Source organism: Tursiops truncatus, chromosome 1, assembly GCF_011762595.2.
Source record: "Tursiops truncatus isolate mTurTru1 chromosome 1, mTurTru1.mat.Y, whole genome shotgun sequence".
Taxonomy (NCBI): Eukaryota; Metazoa; Chordata; class Mammalia; order Artiodactyla; family Delphinidae; genus Tursiops; species Tursiops truncatus.
This window is the reverse complement of record NC_047034.1, coordinates 36,488,700-36,504,924: the sequence shown is the minus strand read 5'-3', so window position 1 is coordinate 36,504,924 and position 16,225 is coordinate 36,488,700. Positions and strand designations below refer to the sequence as shown.

Genomic DNA, 16,225 nt, shown 5'->3' with positions numbered 1-16,225 from the left:
CTGCAGGAAGTCGGACTAAGCTGGCATCCTGCTTTCTGTCGTAGCCTGGCCACACGCACCGTCTCAGGCCCACCCAGCAATTACCCATAGTCAGGGGCCTTTCCCAAGTCTCAGCGGCCTGCTGGGCTTGGCCTCCAGCCATCTCATCTCAAGGAGCTGTCTCTTTCATTAACAGCCTCCCTAGAAAGAGGGGAAACAGTATAGACTAAAGAACCATGCAGGTATTTTGAACTTGTAGAAAGACAAGAGTATCTGCTTGCCGCCACCCTCCTGTATCCTTGATCTCCATGCCCCCAACGGAACTCCAGACCGTCCCAATTCACCCCACTCAGAATGAATTCAGCTCTCTGAGCTTCTCTGACTTTATGGTTAAAAACCATATACCTGGGGAATAGCTGTCTATTTGGTGCCACCCACATTAGGCTCTAAGCTACTAGGGGACCCGAGGCAGGTCAGAGGTACCCCGTACCCTCCCAGGGCGATGGTAGAGCCAGAACTCAATCAGCGTTGGAGAAAATAATTTTAATAGGAAAGCACGGAGGGAAGCAGGCAGGCAAGCCAAGCTGAGAATATTGGGTTTGAATATGATCACAGAGGATTACAATAATTAATTTTATTTTAGCTAATATTCTTACAGTTGGGGCTTCTGGAATCCAACAGGCAAATGTATGCTCTTAGTGCAAATTGGAGCATGCCCAGAGTAATGGAGAAAAGTCTAGTCCACTCACTTTTTCCAGAATCCTATTTCCCTTACCTGGGATCACCTATTTGTTTGCCAAAGATAGGCTAGGGAGTAAATTCCAATAGAGGAAGGAACTCTTGGCCTGAGTAAATGAGACCAGTGCCTCCTCTATGCTAGATGGAATGAAGAGAGACGCTGGGCACTGGGTAGCAGCCCTCCAAGGAGCCCGGGGCTCCTGGGCAGCAGCCACAGGAGACCTAGAGTGTGGATCTCGCCCCAGGGCAGTCCTTACCGCCATGGAAATCACTTCACATGTATGATATTAGTTGGTACTGTCCTCACACTCCCAGATTTAATGAGATTCTTTGAGCATTGTTAATAAACAATGCTTAACCTTTTTAGAGTAGCAACACTGTATCATTTTATTTCATGAAATAGGCCCTGACACAACAGGCCATTTGGTATAGTTATTGTTCCGTTTTCAAATGAGTGTAGTTCTAAAATAGAATTTGGTTTTGCGACTCTCACAGTGTCCATTGAGGTCACCAGGGATACTGGTCACTGAATAGCCCAGATAGGAAGTGACCAGTAATTGTACCTGAACTTCACAGCCACTCCTCATTATCTGAGTTCTTCCCTACTACTCTGACTGTGGCCACTGTCACAACCACCAGGTCCGGCACCTAACGACACTGTAGTTTGTACCTCTATCTTGGCCTGGCTGTGAACAATTTCCTCTCCCTGTAACTCAAGCTAAATCAATATTGGAATTTATAGGAAAGAAAGAAGGCCTCACATAACCCTCTTTTGTTGTGTTTTCCTGAAGGAGGGTAGATATGAGTCCATGGTATGTCTGGTTCTATTTTGCGTGTCAGTTCAATTTCTTTACCTGTGGCCCTAGACTAACATCTAGTGGCCGTGGTGTAATGATGATAAGCATCAGTACAGAGACCGAAGCTGCACACACAATTTAGTCTTTAAATATTTTCTGTCTCTGGGGTCAACTGGATACAATAGATGCCCTGTATCTCTCAGGACACACCCCTCAGGGACACATTAGTTATAGAACAAAGGTGATTGACATTTTCTGAGTCCAGTGAATAGCCTCGTCCTCTCAATCCAACTTATAAGCCCCTCCTACTTCAGGGATGCCTTTGGCCCAGAGGTGTCGCTTTCCTGCATCCTAAGGCTACAGTCTTAACATATAAAATCACTTGAAACATAAACAGTGACAGATAACCATTAGAGGAGAGTCATTCTTTTACATTGTAAGAATAGAGTTGGGAATTGTCACTTTTGAGAGGTAAGAGAGAGACATATGGACAGAATACCAAGAGTCTCTCATTTGTCTCTTAACATTAAATCTAAATCATAAAACCACAGACAAGAGACTCTTACATTTGGAGACGCTTTTGTTTTCCTTTCTTTGTAATAAGTGTATGGAGTGTGCAAAAAACATGCACTCAAAAAGAGGTATCATTTCACCACCCTTTGGTCTCCTCAATGGTAAAAATAAAAACTCCAACTGCCTGATCTCTAAGTCTGTAACTAGTGACTAATCTTGATTCAGTGAGATTTCATGGGGCGAACAGTTGGACAGTTTCCAATATGACACTTGTTTATGTGTGTATATATGAAGCTCTGCTCTTCCACCTTCTTGGCTTTGAATTGAGAAATTTAGGAAGTTATCAAATGCTACATGCTACAACATGGACAAACCTTGAAAACATAATACTAGTGAAAGAAGCCAGCCACAAAAAGCCACATACTGTTTGCTCCCATTTATATGAAACGTCCAGCATAGCAAATCCATAGAGACAAAGAACCGATAGGTGGTTCCCTAGGGCTGGAGAGGTCCGGGGGCAGGCAGAACGGAGGGTGATGCTAATGGATACAGGGTTTCTTTCGAGGGGTGAGGAAAATGTACTAAAATTGATTGTGGTCATGGTGGCACAACTCTGAATATTACTGAAAACCATTGACGTGTACACTTTACGTGGGTGAATTTTATGGTATGTGAATTTTATCTCAATAAAGCTGTTACTTAAAGAAAAATCATAGGAAGGCTGGGCCATAATTGGTGGCTACCCCATAACCTCTCCTCTCTGGTCACCACCACCCAAGAAGGCCTGGATGCCCCACCATGGGTGATGCCGGTGGGTGGCATCTGCGGGGTCTGCTGTCCTTTTTGCTTTTTCTTCCTTCCCTTCTTCTCCCTGCTCTTCTGCTGCCTTGGTCTCCTGCTCTTGCCTATTCCTTCTGTTTCCCCTCTTCCTTTTCCTTCTCTCCCTACTGATCCCACCAGCCAATGGGCTTTCCTTGACCCCGGGAAACTGAAAGGGAGGGAACAAGAGATAACAGTGAAAATTAATCATAACTATAATAATAAATTATTTGTATGATGATAAATTATTACAGCTGTCCAGGACTTAATTTAATCTGCACAACATCCCCATTAAGGGGGTGAAGAAACTAAGATTCAAGCAAGCAGAGTGACATACCCAAGCTTACCAAGGGGCAAAACCAGAATTCAAATCCAGGCCTGTCTGGCCTCAGAGCCTAATTCTCCAAAGCATGAGAAGACCTTAAATATGACTCTGGGCTTGGTTATTCATTGATGAATTATAATAGAAGTCATTGCGGTATCTACAATCTCATCTGTTGGTCCGATACTTACGGCCATTTATGGGTGATATCCATGTGGCGCTTCCATTCTTTATGGTTTTCATTAAGACTCTAATCCTGTCTAGAAGCCTTTCATTTTTAACTCCTCTGTTTAATTTGGCACAGCCCTAATCCTTCTTCACTACAAGCTGGAGGGAGACAGATCCCGATGGCTCTTTTCTTCTTGCAGTTGCGTGCAGCCGGGGGTGCGAGGGGGCGGCAAGCATGGTGTGTCATGAGTGTATGTGACGTGAATATGTGTGTGAGCATGTGATGGGAGTACGTGTGAAGTGTGTATGCTGTCAGTGTGTTGGTGTGGAATGTGAGTGGATGGTATGAATGTGTGTTTGTGTTCATGAGTGTGTTTGCATGAGACTATGCGTTTGTGGAGTGAGGGGGTATGTGTATGTCAGGGGGCTATCATTCACTGTATCCTATTTTTTCAGAATCACACACATTCTTGAGTTGAGGCCTAACCATTGGTTTCCAAGACACAGGGGCCGTTCTCCCCTCCCCCATCACGGCCTGCCAGGCTCTCTCCCCTAAGACAAGCTTGGAGTTGGAGGGGAGTCTTGAGTCCAGCCTGTCACTCATCAGGGACCTTGAACTCCTGCTAATGGAAATCTCCCTTCCTCCCCACTCTGTTGGTTTATAGAAAAATTCTTCCACTGGACTATTCTTTGTGAGGGAGGCCTAAAGTTGTTTTACTTTGTTTAATTCATATGTAAAAAGTCTACTCCCAAGGAACCAGTAAGAAAAGACATCTAAAAGCGACATCCTTTTTTGTGTCCCTTGCTCTCCCCAGAGTACACACCAAAGCTCATTCCCTCTGCTTTGGCTTGTGATGTTTTCCTGCCCTATACTGCCCTATACTCTGCCCCTCCTCAAGTCCCACCTCCTCCATGGAGCTTTCTCTGCTCTTCAACTCACACTTGACACCCACCTTCTCTGGACCCCCCCAAAGGGCTTATAAGAGGTACAATGCCTAGCACCTAAAAATATTCTGTCTCTGGGTCATCTGGGTAAAATTCTGGTTGACCCACACTACACATTTCAGCTACCTATTTCCCTAGAGAGTTTGGGCATCAGGGCCGCCAGATACGATGGTTCAGGTTGTGTACTGTACAAAGGCATCTGGCTGAGGGCCAAGTGAGGCTGAAACCAGGTTTTCACTCATCTTACCAAGCCATGCACCTAGAGGGGGCACCTTTCCCAAATTGCACAAAAGGACTCTTATTGGCTAGAGGTGGCCAGGGAGCCCCAGAGAGTTCAGTCCTGTTGTCTCAAGGCCCCCAGTAGCAGCCGGAGGAGTGCTTACTGAGGGACACAGGGAGTGCTGCCTTCCTTCCCCACTTCTCGGCAGATGAACCTGGCCCTCACAGCCCTCCTTCAGAAGACCTTGACCCCTCTGAGTAATCCCACCACACTCCGGTCACCACCTAGTTCCACATGCCCTCATCTGACTCCGGCTTAATTTTCACTTCTCAGTACCTGCCTTTTAGAGTCCTAAATCTTTTTTTCACAACTTTGTTATGTCCTTCCAACTAGTTACCAAGCTTTAGGAGGGTGGAGAGCATACTTGCATTCCATTTGCTTTCGGCCACCCCTGTGACATCTATCCAAGGACTCGGTCCCACTGAGGGCCAAGTTAGTGTTGTTGACACACTGAGCCACCAGCTGAAGGAGCAGAGAAACCAGAGTTCTGTGTTCAGTGCCATGAGTCAGGGCATCGACCCATCTCCCAAAACACCAGCTCAGCCGGGCATCTCAGGGGACAGAACCCATCTACTTAGCCTCCCTCCCGCTCTGGTCCTAGTTACCTGCAAAAGGTTCCTAAGGATTAGAAAGTTCTGGAAGAACTCAGCCTTATCTCCTGGTTTCTGTCTAGGGTGACCCAAAGTACTGGACAGGAAAATGAAGAAGGGGCCCCGCCCTTCACCAGATTAACCTTTAATTATCACTTAGTGAATCATCGATTAGGCTTCTGACGGGCCGTGGCTTGGCCAGGACTAAAGCTGTACCCCTTCAGATGCATGTTTGGTTTGGATGAGGGACAGGCCCGCACGGAGGCAGAGCATCCCAGGAAATGGCCTTTAGCTGGGTCTATGGCATGGTTTGGTTGTGATTCTGCAGAAAAATGTGTGAGGCGTGTCTAGCCTGCAATAGTGGGAAAAGTTGCCTTTTTTTCCTCAAGACCTCCAAGCCCGGGTCCCTGGCTGACCCACTCCACTTCCATCTACACCTTTCAGCATTGGTACTCCCTCAACCCACCCTCACACTCCAAAATAAAGCGTTCAGGAAGTCACTAAATAGCAGTATTGATGCTCCATCCCCGCATGCCCTGAAATGATAATGCGTCACCCGTGGTGCGTATCCAGACGGAGCCAGATTACGCTCAGGTGGTTAAAAGTCCAGGTCTAATTAGAGTTCCAGGGAATCAAGCCATTGTATTATTAATGATCTTCCTCCAATGTTCTGATTAAAACAGTAATTTTAATAAGCACAGCTCGATGCTAAGTGTTCACTGAGCACCTAATTACATCAGTTATAACTCCAAAATTATTTAAAATTCCCTTTTTCCACCAGACCCTGCATGCACCAAATAAAAGAGAGACTCAGACAACCCGGTGATTACTTGCTGTAATTAATTTCTTAAGCACCTGTTTTTTTTTTTTTTAAAAAAAAGGAAAAGAATCTTTTGTCTCTCTTCCATCTCCCTACCTCCCCCTCCACCCCTTTGTATCTCCAGAGGCTCTGTGACATTGGTTACATTAGAGGCCGCCACTGAAGGAGGCCACAAACAGAAAGAAGTGAGGAAGGTAAAGATTTGAACAGTCCCTGCCACCACCCTTCAGGCAAGGGGCGGCTGCAAAGCTCCAATCTGCACTGATGGCTCAGACAGGGCTGGGCACTAGGGGCAGGGAGGCCAGAGCACCCAAAGGGCTTCTAACCAAGAGCCGGTTCCTCACCACATCCCTGTCTTCCTTAGACCAGCTTCGGATGCCTTATTTAATAATCTCACTTGCATCTCCAGGAGGGCAGAGGCAAACGGGTTGAGAGCCTTCCCATTGTGGCTGTCCACAAATTCTTCTGACCCTCGAGCCACTTGAGTTAAAAAAGAGACCTCAAAAAAATAAATAAAATTCAAAAAAAAAAAAAAAGAGGCAGGCAGAGAAAAAAGAGACCTCACACCAGTTCACCCTGTTCAAGGACACCAGAATTTCAGAAAGAATGGTCTGCTGAGTCATCTGAGAGTTGAGCTACAGAGTTTTCTTTAAAAAAAAATCATAAGTTATCCATAAGTTATCAGTCTATCCCCGGAAATAACACCAATAGTTCCCCAGCGTGTGTGCGCTAAACTTGATCCTGAACAATGCACGTCTGTGGCTCTCACTTCACATGATCCTCGTGACAACAAATGAGTTAGGAACGGCAGTTGTTAGCATTCGCACACCCAATCAGTATGCCGAGACAGAATCAAATCGCAGCTTTATTCTGTCTCCCACCATCGCTTTACTTACGTCTGGGGCAGGCTGCATAGCTCATCAGCTCACTCTTGGATAATAAAAAGTCTTTCACGTCTCAAGCACAGTCTCCATTCAGAAGCGTAATGCCCAGTTCCAGACCAGAAGAAAAACTCTGGCCTTGATCGATGTCCAGATCTTTCTCTCCCCGACCCCCAGCCTGGGCCGGCGCACACTCCCCACTTGCGGGGATGAGAGGTGGGGAGGCGTGTTTCTTCCCTTTCTGTCACTTACCTTCCCGCACTCGAGCTGTTGTTACCCCTTTAGAAGAGGAGGAGGGGAAGGGTCAGGGAGGTCCTTCTCTCTTGAACTGGAATTGTCGCAAGACAACCTCATGCTCTCCGAGCAGGCTGGCGTTTCTGACCTTTTTGGGGCTGAGTCCTCCCTGGGCCTGTGGACACCCCTCTGCCAAGCTGCTTTGGCTTCTGCTCCCATCAGGCGGGCAGCACTTCCTCTCATCCTGCCACTCTCTCCTCTGCCTCCATTAGCCAGCGGTTCCCTTCACGTGAAGATGCTGACACTAGTGACTTAGCCCCACCTCCAGGGGTCCTCTTGGACAAGTAGTAAAATACTGCCAGGCCAGCTCTCCTTCCTGAGGTGTCCACATCTAGATGTGATGCAAGGCAGCCCTTGCACATCCTCGGCCTGCCACCATCACCGGGGAGCTCAGTGGCCTCCCGCGGTTCTGCCTTCACTCTGCCTCCTAAGAGCTCGCCACCTTACCCTCTGGATTTCCTGCCTCCTGGCTTCTCCCGTCCACTCTGACCCCTACAGTCCAGAGGATGCATCAGGCTTTCTAAGTGGTCCTACTGAAGGGTGGCTAGGTCACAGCATCCCAAGGTCCTCCTCCAAACATCTCACAAAATCCTTTCGTCGTTCCTTCCACCCTTTCATTGCATTGATCTGGGTCGGGGATCTAGAATAAAGGGTAGAAGAATCATGAACTTGGATCTTAAGAATCTACTCTGAAATCTTGCATGACAGTCGGCCACCGTACTTTAGCAAGCTGCATTCATTATATCTCGGTGCCTTGGTGGATGCTTTAATTTTGACATCCGCTAATATTGACAGATGTGGAAAGTGAGGCTCAGAGAGGTTAAATGGCTTACCCAGCACAGCTGAGTACCTAGTGTGGCTGAGCCAAGTTCTTCTGACAGTAGCAGCCGTGTCCTTTCCGTGACACCATGCGCCTCTGCTGGGTTAGAAACGTCGTCTATTTAAACAAACCACAAAAAGCCTTCACATCACCTAATGGATCCCAGCAGAATGCCAGCCGTCTCAGCCACACCTAGAGAGTCTTTGCATAGTTCTTAGTACATTTACTTAAGGAGCTTAAAATAAAACCTGCATCACTGAGTAAGTGTGATTAGCTTCTCAGCAGGTATTTATAGACATATTTTATGTAGGAAACTGGAGTTGGAATATACAGGGATATCCCATATGAAGAAATAAAAAGCAGAACCCTGTGAATAACCTAAAAAGAGAGAGACCTCAGAAGAGCTTAAACAGTATGTTTGCGTCTTGCGAGTTGGGCAGGAGGTCAGAGTCTAGATTCAGAGAGAGGGGTCACAGAGGTTGATGGAAGAAGGCTGTGTGGGGCAGTCATTTGCACGTGTAGGGGAGGGAAGGACATTCTGATAGCAGGAATGCATGAGCGAAGAAAGTTATGGAGGCGGGACCACGCTGAGCAGGAGAGGAGACCAGCCTGCCAGGGGTGGGATTCATGCTGACAGAAGAGTCCAGAGTGGGAAGTTCAGCCTGGGTGGGGAGTAGAGGTTAAAAGACCAAAACATTGGGCTGGGGTATTTGGATTATCAACTTCATCCAAGAAGCATTTTTTTCGTGTTGTTTTTGAATTTTGTTTTTTGTAGGGGAAGGTGTTGGTTTTTGATTGTTTTTTAGCTGAGGCCATCATTACAAAACACTGCCTCTGGGAAGCCTTCCTTGATTTGCCCTTCTTCTTTGCTCTTGTAGTTTTACCACATCTCGGTCATAGTGCTGTTTCGTTATGATCTGGGGGTCCATCTGTCTTCCTGACAATACTATGAGTACTTCAGGATCAGGGCCATGTCTGTTCATCTTGGAACTTCATGCCTACACAGAATACAGAATTAGCCAGTCCCTGATGTATTAATAATAACTGACAGCTATATCTCAGGCACTGGGCTAAGTGTTTTCTAACCCATGCCACCCATTATGCCTAAGAGGCAATTTAGTGAGGAGTTCTGCAGCCAGCCTGCCTAGGTTTGAATCCCAGCTCTACAACTTACTGGCTATATGACTATCAACAAATTCACTAAGACTCTCTGTGCCTCCGTTTCTTCCTCATCTGCAGAGAGCAAGTCTTATAGAAGTATGTGCTATAATTATCACCATTTTGCAAATCAACAAATGGGGCTCAGAGCTGAGTAACGTGCCAAAGGTCACGCAGCTAATAAGCAAAGGGGCTGGGATTTGGACCTCGGCAGCTTGATTCTAGGGCCCATGCCCTCAACGACTACACCTTTTTGAAGAAAAGAAAAAATGAGGGTGTGCAGAACACATGTAGTGTGGAGAGAAGGAGAGGGAGACCAATGGGCCATCAGCCACCAGCACGCTGTGAGGATGGGGACCTGCAGCTGGGGCCAGTGGAGGGAGGCAGCAGGCATGCCATGGCAGGGACAGACCTAGGACACATCATGAGAGAAGAAATGCAAAACTTCTCCTCTTCCTCATTTCTCTTCTGTTTCCACCACCCTGGCCCTCCGTGACTTACCCCCGAATCACTTTTCTGACCAGCCAACTCGTCCTGATACATGCCCATTCCTGGGCTTCTTCCTGTACCTTCTCATGTTTGTTCTCCGTTCATGCTTTTCTCTCCTCACAGAATGCCCTTCCTCCATTTCTGCCTCTCAAAATATCGCCAAGTTTTCAAGGTCTGCTACACATGATGACACCTTCCTGGTCCCTTCAGCCCGAAGTGATCATTCCCCGTTGAAACTCTTATGTGACATCTTTCACTTTCTAGCTTCCCCACCAGAGGGGATGCTTCTGGAGGGCACTGGAGGGCCATGACTAACTCGGATTTGCTATACCACAGCACAGGACTTGATACCTCGTGTGTTGAATAAATGAGTAGACGAATGAAGGACAGATCCGTAGCTGGATGGACTAATGTATGAGTAAATGAATGAATAGACAAATGAACAAATTATAAGTACCAAGTGTATTTCCACCACATGCAGGTCCACCCAGTTATAAAGCAAGTCTACATGAATATAGATGCCTGAGGCCATGTCAGTCAACCTGTACTGGCTAGTCCCCAGGGGGCAGAGCACTGTGGCTCTGTAGTCATCGCTGCCTCGGAATGGTCTTTATTCAATTGGCCAGTCTCTGCCAGTTCCCAAAGCAGCACCAAGGCCCGGGATTCAGCAAAGCATGGGACCCTCCCTGCCTCATACCACCTTGCCAAGGTTAAATGAACGAACGGCATGAATGAAGAAGTGAGCTCTATACAGAAAGGAAATTTAAAAATTTTAATACAAGTGTAGGAGACTATTTTCCTCAGGCAGAGATTTAACTTACACTCATATCCTCCACCTTTCTCTCTGTCTCTTACACACACATGCACACTCGTCTACCTACCTATTAACGTGTCCCAGGAAGCTGTGAGTGACAAGAAACTGCTCTGTCCTTCCCTGGGGAGCTAGTCACTTAGCATACTAAGAAGAACCAGAGAGAGTATTTTCAGAGTTGATGTGTCAGGGAGGACAAGATGGCCTCATCTCAGATGGTTAGAAAGGCAAGTTGAGAAATGATGGAGAAGATGCACGCCATGGGTCCACGGGAGACCAATATTCATAGCACGAGGGTCCAATGGCTTCCTGTCTACTCAGAATTGTACGATAGCTTAGGCAGAGAGGGGGAGGCCCGTCTCAGATCCAGCGCCCGTGGGTAGAGCTTTCTTATGTGCACAGCTGTCGACAGGGGTGGACTGAAGAGGGGCCAGGGCACTTGAGCTTTTGACCAGATCCCATTCCAGCTTTCACCATCTGGTAGGATTTTGCTCTCCCTACATCAAGATGACCTGGGAACTTCAACCTGGGGTCCCTTCAATACCCCAGAATTCCACAGAAGGTATCAAGGATGGAAAATCAGCACACAAGGAGTTCCCAAGGCCTTACCAGCTCCCATCCAATAACCCTGAGTGGCAACATCAGAGGCGGAAGTGCAGCTGGGCACTGGGAGGCAGGAACTGGAGCCTGGTGTGGAGACGATGCCAGGAACTCTGCTAAAAGGAACTCGTTAGGGCCCCCTTGAGGAGCAGTGGTGTCCTGAAGGCCCCACTTTCCCTCCTAGACGACTCCCTGAGTCCTCTTCTCAAACAACACTGAAGGTAGCCCCATCCCCTACTGAGGCAACAGCAAAGGTGTTCTTACCCCAGATCTCCGACCAGCCTCTTCTCGGGCCCTGGTGATTCCTCCCCAAACCTCACCTTTTAGAGCTTACATGCTTTAGAGCCGTACATTCTTCAAAGAGGATTTGGGATTAACGGGAGGGCTACACCCTCTTGTCTGGCTCTCCTGGTGACTGGAAGGCAGGGGAGCCAGAATTTGAAGGGGTGGTGCCCAGAAACCAGGACGTATTAGGCAGATGCCAGCTCTCAGATAAATCAAGCTCCATGTGGTAAGGCTACCCTTGGGCTCTCTGCATCCAGGGGCCCCACTGGAAAAGTCTGGAGGAATAGAAGTGTGAATGAACGAATGGGAATGGACAGGTGAAGGGGCATCCCTGCTTCATTACTCCATCCCTTTGCCATCATCACTTTTCCCCTCTGGGGCAGACAAGTTGATGTTGGCCCTATAGGGAGCTTTCTGGGCCCTGGCTAAACCCAGGCATCTGGTTTCCAGGTGAGAGGTCTGATTTAGCTATTTCATAGACCCTGTATTTCCCAAATCCTCTCGTCCCCTATTTCCTACCCCACCTGCTTTCCCTAACTGAATAAATCCATGGTTGTCATGGAGACAACATAGTATCAGCCTCTCTGCTTCTTTGTAGAACCTTCCAAAAAACAGCACTAGAGAGGGCCCTTTCTGGCACAGGAGTCCTGTCTGAGAAAGTATGGTATGGTATTTGGAATATCTGCTTTGCCCATTTGCTTTCTTCCCTCTTTGTACTTCTTCCTTGCCCAAGTTCCACCTTCTTCCTTAGGAGACTAAGCTCAATTTGACTTTTTCCAGCCAAGGATCCTGAATTTCCGTGTTCTTCAGCCTCCAGTAGGGATTATGTCATGAATAAAGACAACAGTTTGAGTGGCTGTGTAGACCTAATTCTCCCCATATGATAGATAGATCAGCAGTCTAGCCCAAAGAGGCGAGGTAGCTTACTCGAGGTCAGCCTACACAGGAGTGCAGAGTCTGGGTGAGGGCCCTCTGCAGCTTCCTGCGCAAACACTGCCACCTTCAGTGGGTCTGCACAGAGAGATTGAGCATGATAACTACCACTATTAAGCACCAACTGCATGCAAGGCTCTTTGTGTACAGATGTCACTTAAACCTCAAAACAACCTGGTGAAGTTAATACCATTATTGTCAGCATTTCACAGAGGAGGAAACTGAGGTGCAAGAAGGACAATAAGGACCATTTATTAATGTCATACAGTCGATAATTATAGCAGCTGGATTTGAAACTGAGGACTGTCTCCTTCAAAGTCCAGCTTTTTTTTGTTTGTTTTTTTTGCAGTCCGCGGGCCTCTCACTGTTGTGGCCTCTCCCGTTGCGGAGCATAGGCTCCGGACGAGCAGGCTCAGCGGCCATGGCTCATGGGCCCAGCCGCTCCGCGGCATGTGGGATCTTCCCGGACCGGGGCACGAACCCAGGTCCCCTACATCGGCAGGTGGACTCTCAACCACTGCGCCACCAGGGAAGCCCGAAGTCCAGCTTCTTAACGAGGACAAAGTAAACATGGCCTCTACCAAAAGGGTACAGGAGGAGCCATCATTGCCCAAGTGCTCATCAGTAGGATCAATTCCACTCTTTGGGGCCAGAAATTTCTTTCCCCATCATCCTTTCCCCTTTGACTCCTGCGTGACCTTCTGCTGGGTTTTATGAATGAGAAGGAAAAAATATCATTGAAAAGTTCAACCAATTTTGGCTCCCACTCTCGGAGTGATAGATAGCTTTAATTACTCCAAATTACTCAGCCACTCCACTCTTCTCCCCAAAGTCATTAAAAATAGATTTTCTCTTTGAACAGTCACTCTGCCCTAGGGTCTCCAGATAGTCAGAAGTTCTTAGGAGAAGGCCCCAGGGTCAGCTTTTGGTCAGAAGGTTGCAGGTTGCTTTGGTTGCAATCACAGGCTCCAGAACCTCCAGCTGGTTTTCTGGGGGTGGGGCCGGGTGGGGCGGGGCGGGGGTGGGGTGGGGGGGTGTTGGTGTCTCCTTCTTCTTAATGATATTGATCATGTGACTTTCACAGCCCCCAGGAGGGGCAGCCGGGCTGGGTTGGTGTTTACTTTATGAAAATTTAAGGTGATCTCCCACATGACTACTGATTTTTAAAGAACTGGACCTAACGCTGGGAACAAACAATACTGAGTCCTTCACATTAATTACTGGGAAGTTGATTCATAGGGAGAACTGAAGATGAAAATAGGAGCTCAGAGGTGCCCTGGTCCCTGATGAACAGGCAGGACAGGTGAGACGGGAATTGCTATCTCCATTTTAAAAATAAAGAAGGGAGGCTTGAAGAGGTTAAGCAGCTTGCCCAGGGCCTCGCAGCGAACAGCTAGCAAGACCAGGACAGGAGGCCCCTGCCACCTCCACTGCCCCCACTCTGTGCCGACTGAGGGCCCTGACATTCCGAGCAGGCTCAGGATGGAGATTGTGGAACCCATTCAGAGTCATGTCCATTACTGTTACGGCCCTGGCAGGTTTTAAAAAAATCTAGCAGGGCATCCTCACCCCCACCAACCCATCTCCTCCCTCACTCTCTCTTGTGTTGTCTGGCTCCAGATGCACCAGCTGAATCGCTGTCAACAACCAGAGAAAAGTGAGAAAGAGGCAGGCAGTGGCCAGGAAGGAAGCGTAATTACAGCGCTGGGCCCTGACCTCCAGGAGAAAGCCAGGGGACCCTGACAGCCCACCCTTGGGGGCAGCCGCAGGAGAGGGGCCTTTCCTTACTGCTCCCTGTGCCTCCACCGCACCACCTCAACCTGGGAGTCGGATGAACCTGGACTCCAGTTCTGCTTCCGCCACCTACAAGGCACGCAACTTGGGCAGTTTGTTTAACCCAAGACTCGGTTTTCTAATAAGTGAGGTGGGCCTAATCCCTCGCCTGCAAGGCTGATGTAAGGATTAGGTGAGGTGACACAGGGAAAGTGCCTGGCGTGCAGTAGGTGCAGGATAAACGGTTCCTGCTGCTTCATTCCCTTGGACAAGCTCAGTCAACTTCCCGGCTCAGAGGAAGGCGGTGCCAGGCAGGAGGCCTCAGTCCCCCTCGCTTCTCCCCCTATCCCTGGGGAGCAGATCCAAGGAGGCGATCTCATTTCTGCCCCCAAGCACACCCAGCGGGGGAGAATTAGATTAAGATGCTGTTTCAGGCATCCGGTTGACAGTCAGCTCTTTGCCTGTAAAGGATAGGAGACAGGATGCAGGTATTATTCTGTGGACTATTCTATAGTCTTGCTGACTCAAAGGGGCCATAGTGTGAGGCACGTCTAGAGCCAGGGGAGCCTGGCCTGTTCCCGGAGGGTCCACTTTGGCTTGGGTGCCTGAGAGAAACTGACCAGGGTTGGGGCCTTGCCCTGGCCTCCCTGACCATCTGCCCATGTTCCTCTCCCTGGGAGGACTGTGAACCCTGGCCCCAGCGGGTGTACAGGGAAGGCAGAACCCTAAGCTCTCAGACCTCCCAGTGCTGGTTGTACCTGTTCGCCACGGGGCTGACAAGATTCAGGGTAAGCGGTGAAGAGAGACTCCTCCCAGGGCTTCCCTGGTGGCGCGGTCGTTGGGAGTCCGCCTGCCGATGCAGGGGACGGGTTCGTGCCCCGGTCCGGGAAGATCCCACATGCCGTGGAGCGGTTGGGCCCGTGAGCCATGGCCTCTGAGCCTGCGCGTCCGGAGCCTGTGCTCTGCAACAGGAGAGTCCACAACAGTGAGAGGCCCGCGTACCGCAAAAAAAAAAAAAAAAAGAGAGACTCCTCCCACCACCCATGGGAACAGGTAACAACTGCTGGGCGCTGGCCAGCTCCTAGGAGCAGTGGAATCAGAGAAACCAAAGCCTCACCTGCCCTCTGGTTGCTTCCCGCCTCCTGAATCCTGCTCTGGCCCCAGCTCCATCTCCTGGAACTAACCCCTGAACCCCCTGTCCCTCCTTTCCTCAGAAAGATCCTTTATGACATGTCATCACCACGGGCCACGGAGGACGCGCTGCAGCTGGCCACCTCCACTCACTGTGAGACAGAGCCCAGGGTTAAGCCAGACCTTTGGGTGCCTCTGTTTCCTGGTGGAACAAATGGATCCCTAACCTCCCTTCATCCCAAGGGAGCTGTGCAGCTCAAATGAGATAAGGGGTGTGAAAGCGCTCAGAAAGTGCTAAAGCCCTCTCTGGGCATCGGCATCTGTTGTGATTGTGCCGCGGAGCTCATCCCGCACACCAGCCCTGGTGGGGCTTCCCATCAGTCTGCCCTCAGCTGTGAATGCAAATGAGCATCAGATTGCTGCTTGAAAACAGATCTGGTTTGGGAAAAAGAGGAGAAACTGGGTGTAAGACCCTACAAACTCCAAGGGGAGAGAGGCTGGGCTGGCAGGGAGGGACCACCAAGAGAAGATACAAAGGAAAGGAGAGAGGTGTGGGGAGCCAGTTGCGTTTCAGCTGCCGTGCACTTTGCTCCGGGCCCTGGAGACTAGGAGGCTGTAGCTCAGGCCAACTGCATGCTTCCGCCCAGGCTCCGTCGCTTCCCACCCCTGCCACCTGGCTCTCAGCCACTGAGAAGGCCACTGTTTCTTTCCTTATGTCTGGAGGCAGGGGACACATGTGGGGACAGGTGTACCATCTGGCAGGGGGGAGCAGATTCCAGAGAAGCAGGGGATTAAATGCTCTGTCCCCAAGGGGCCCTACCAGCCTGGGGAACAGCTTTCCCTTATTCCTTCCCTCTCTCCCTCTCTCTCTTTGCATGACTGCAAAGGAATCCTTCAGCCTCTAGAACAGAGTGCCCATGCCAAAGCTCCCTGAGGAGAACCTCCAAGCTCTGGCCTTTGAGCCACGACTGTCCCTTGATTATACCTCTATTGCGGCATCTATTCTCCCGTATTAAGATGATCCTGTTTCCTTTGTCCTCAGCCAAACCATGGGCCCCAGGGGGACAGAGAATGTCACC

General features: G+C 49.2%; 1 protein-coding gene across 4 annotated transcripts in view; it reads left to right on the top strand.

The window, feature by feature from the left end:
- Positions 1-16,225, top strand: part of PLXNA2 (plexin A2) — a 221,460-nt gene that overhangs the window by 115,266 nt on the left and 89,969 nt on the right. Inside the window, exon 5 of one of the 4 annotated variants that reach the window (XM_073802784.1) lies at positions 13,863-14,117. The exons of the other annotated variants lie outside the window; for them this stretch is intronic. Within the exon in view, the coding sequence (XP_073658885.1) occupies positions 13,863-13,985 (123 nt within the window). The 3' untranslated portion in view covers positions 13,986-14,117. Of the gene's footprint in view, positions 1-13,862; positions 14,118-16,225 lie in introns of those variants that run through there. 4 annotated transcript variants of the gene reach the window in all.